Source organism: Nuphar pumila, chromosome 16 (assembly GCF_984573655.1).
Source record: "Nuphar pumila chromosome 16, dmNupPumi1.hap1.1, whole genome shotgun sequence".
Taxonomy (NCBI): domain Eukaryota; kingdom Viridiplantae; phylum Streptophyta; class Magnoliopsida; order Nymphaeales; family Nymphaeaceae; genus Nuphar; species Nuphar pumila.
In genome coordinates, this window is record NC_143264.1 from 62,838,008 (window position 1) to 62,841,055 (window position 3,048).

Sequence of the window (3,048 nt, forward strand, 5' to 3'; positions counted from 1 at the left end):
GGCAAAATCCAAATTGACAAATCAATTAGAGACAGTAAGAAAGGAAGAAGGGATGATGCTCTGTGCAAGTGACTTCTCCACCATGCATCCTACAATTATACATATACATAAGGGTGTCAACAGGCATGATTTAACCGGACCCAACCCGAACCAATCCCTATAGGATCTGAGTATGGTGATAAATGAGAAGACCCAATTAAGACCCAGGTCCAGACTCGAAAGTCTGATTAATACTATCTGGTATAGTTTGTGAAATTTTATATCAGACCTCGACCGGACCCGAGTTTCAATTAAGACTAGCAAATTTTCAATTTAAAAATGATAAAAAAAATATGGTTTTACCAAGTATGGTCCGGGTTTGGTTCATGTAGTTCTTATCAGGTCAGGGTATGGTTTTTTTTATAGTGGATCCGATTAAGCCCAAGCCCAGACCCGATATCATACCCGAAAATCTGGTTCAAGACCAGTGGATTTGACACCCCTAGTTATACAGTTTCTTTGACGGGACGACAATTCTGTATTACGCTCCAAGCAATGATTTGTTTATCCAGTTAGCTGGATCAAATCAGATCCATACTTGGATCCAGGTCCATTCTAGTTGAATTTGACCAGTTCCTTACCCTGTTCCTCTAGGACGTGAAATTCTTACATGTAAATTGCAAAGTACGAGTGTTTATCTTCCAATCACACTCGTACCTCATAGTGTTGTTAGGTTCACCCTAATACACACCCACATGCCACACACAAAACCACCACAACTTAAAAGATGGTACTCTTGATTTACATAGATCTGATCTCCAAAAGCCAAAACTAATTTCCACCACAACTAGTTGCATTGGCTCAGCCTGACATACTTACGGTTGCATTCTCGGTTATGTAGATCTATGACGCATTCCTTGCCCCCAAAGAGTCGCCCGACTTTGGCTGAGCCATTGCCCTTGTTAGTGCAAGGGGTTTGACACTCATGGGATTGGCACCTGACCACCCATTTAGTGGCCATTGTTGGATATAATGGGTTTCGGTCCAACCCACACGGTGACCCGGTTTGACATCATTAATGGGCCATATAACGAGGGTTAGTGAGTGAGAGTTACGTGAATGTGGAGAGATCACATCCGGTTAACTGCTTATTTTTCCTATTATATAAGGGGTAGGCTGCCATGAAAATGATGAGAGATTCATAGCAATTAGCCTACCCCAAATACTGCATAAGGCTTACGTGGTAAAGGATCCTGCTCACCGTCAACTTAAGGCCTGAGCTCATCGTAAGTGTCGACTGGTTGAAGAGAACGCTGAAATCGCCAAGCATTCACACTCGCACACACCATGCCATCATCAAGTATATTTTCTGTGATTTTTTTTTAGGAATTGCCAACAGCCATGGCCAAACCCTTTAGGGCGAGATGAAATTAGTCAGAACCTACTAATTACTTATTAAAAAAAAGAAAGTTTATATAGTTGCAACTTTGGTTGTTGAGTGGTTTACGTGGTTCTTGGGAAGATGGTGGAACCCCAACTCGCCCCTGATTGATTGTCCTTAGGGCTATACCTACGGCTTGCCCATTGAGTGTCTTTTGCTGTTTAAGGCATTCAATTAGGGTTTACTATCTAACCAAGGGTGGAGGGAAGGGGGCTACTGTAAGGCTGTGTTTGGAACACGGGACAAACACTGTACAGACAGAACGTGCGGAGTTTATTTCCCGGACAAAGCGGCCTAAGTGGAAACGGCTTTGTCCTGTCAATCAAACGGGTGGGTTTGTACAGCCAGTCAAACACCCGCTAAGTGACTGCTCCAAGATCTGGTAGGGGTGACTTGTGAATGTCACCAAGTTGACAGGATGTCACAAGTTCAGAACCCACGGGTGGCGTCCCTTGCCGCAAGGTCGAAGCTGGGTGTACTTCTAAGCGGGCAGGGGGACCTTAAGGGTTTTACCAACCGGAGGCTAGCCAAGGTGAGGTCAGTGATGCGGGGGTTTTCGCTTGAATTATCCGAAAAAAACAGGTCATGAAACCAAATGCACCATTACCATCATCAAAAAGTAAACTGTAAACATAATCTCCAAAAGATTATCAAGAAACAAATAACAAAATCAAACGCAAGAAAAAGCCTGATCAGTCTTCCCCTTATTCATCTTTCACGTAATTAACTAGTAATCATCATCATCACCATAACCCAAGTCGTCCTCAACCTTGTCAGCGATCTTGTCCCCCACGTAGTCAGCTCCCCCAGCCAACGCCAACCCACCCAGCACTCCAGCCACAGCCCCAACAGCCAACCCTGTTCCCACACCAAACTTGCTCCCTTTCTTATCCGGCGCAGAAGCCGTCGTCGATGCGCTGTCGTATCCACTGTAATACTGCGGTGGCGGGGCAGATCCATACCCGCTTCCATATGCACTGGGGTACCCGGTTGGTGGTACGGCGTACGGAGCCGGTGGCGCTTCATATGGCACGCCACCATATGGAGCTGGCTGGCCATATGAGTAAGCTGGAGCCGGCTGGTAATCTCTGGAGGCTTGGCCATACGGCTGCTTGTATGGCTGCGCATACGGGTCCGGGGCTGGGTAACGGATCTCGTGGACCGAGACCTTGATGTCGAGCTTTCCCTGTGGTCGGCCCGATGGACGCACCAGCTTGAGCGACTTGGTCCACCGCTCGTTGAAGCCGACCTCGTCGACAACCTCGATGAGGGAGAGCCGAGCCGAGCCGATGAGCGGCTTGGTCTCACCGGACGCTTTCGCATGCACGACGTCGATCGACAGGATGGCATCCTCGAGCCGGCTTCGACGGTGGATCGGGATCGTCAGCTTCTCGTTCCAAATGGGACACGTGTCACCCTCCTCATCGACCTTGGAAGTGACCTTGGAGTCGGGGTCCACCCAAGCCACGACGTACGGCCTGAGCTCGCCATAGCGCCAGTTGACGTTCTTGAGGTCCTTGGCGGAGGAGATCGTGAATTCCAATTCCAAGGGGAATCGGGACGCCATAGCAGGACGGAAAATCCGGTGTTTGGATTTGGTACAGAAAGAAGGCTTTTGGTGACAAAGG

At 47.9% G+C, this 3,048-nt stretch overlaps 1 protein-coding gene across 1 annotated transcript; it reads right to left on the bottom strand.

Annotated features, from left to right (window-relative positions):
* Positions 1–2,006: 2,006 nt before the first annotated feature.
* On the bottom strand, positions 2,007–3,048 carry LOC149813349 (protein SRC2-like). The gene has a single exon (XM_089991534.1). The coding sequence runs from the start codon at positions 2,985–2,987 to the stop codon at positions 2,148–2,150; it is 840 nt and encodes a 279-aa protein (XP_089847660.1). The 5' UTR covers positions 2,988–3,048; the 3' UTR covers positions 2,007–2,147.

Bases quoted from the DNA above. Each gene is read 5' to 3' on its own strand.
- LOC149813349 (XM_089991534.1), bottom strand. From the start codon at position 2,987: ATGGCGTCCCGATTCCCCTTGGAATTGGAATTCACGATCTCCTCCGCC.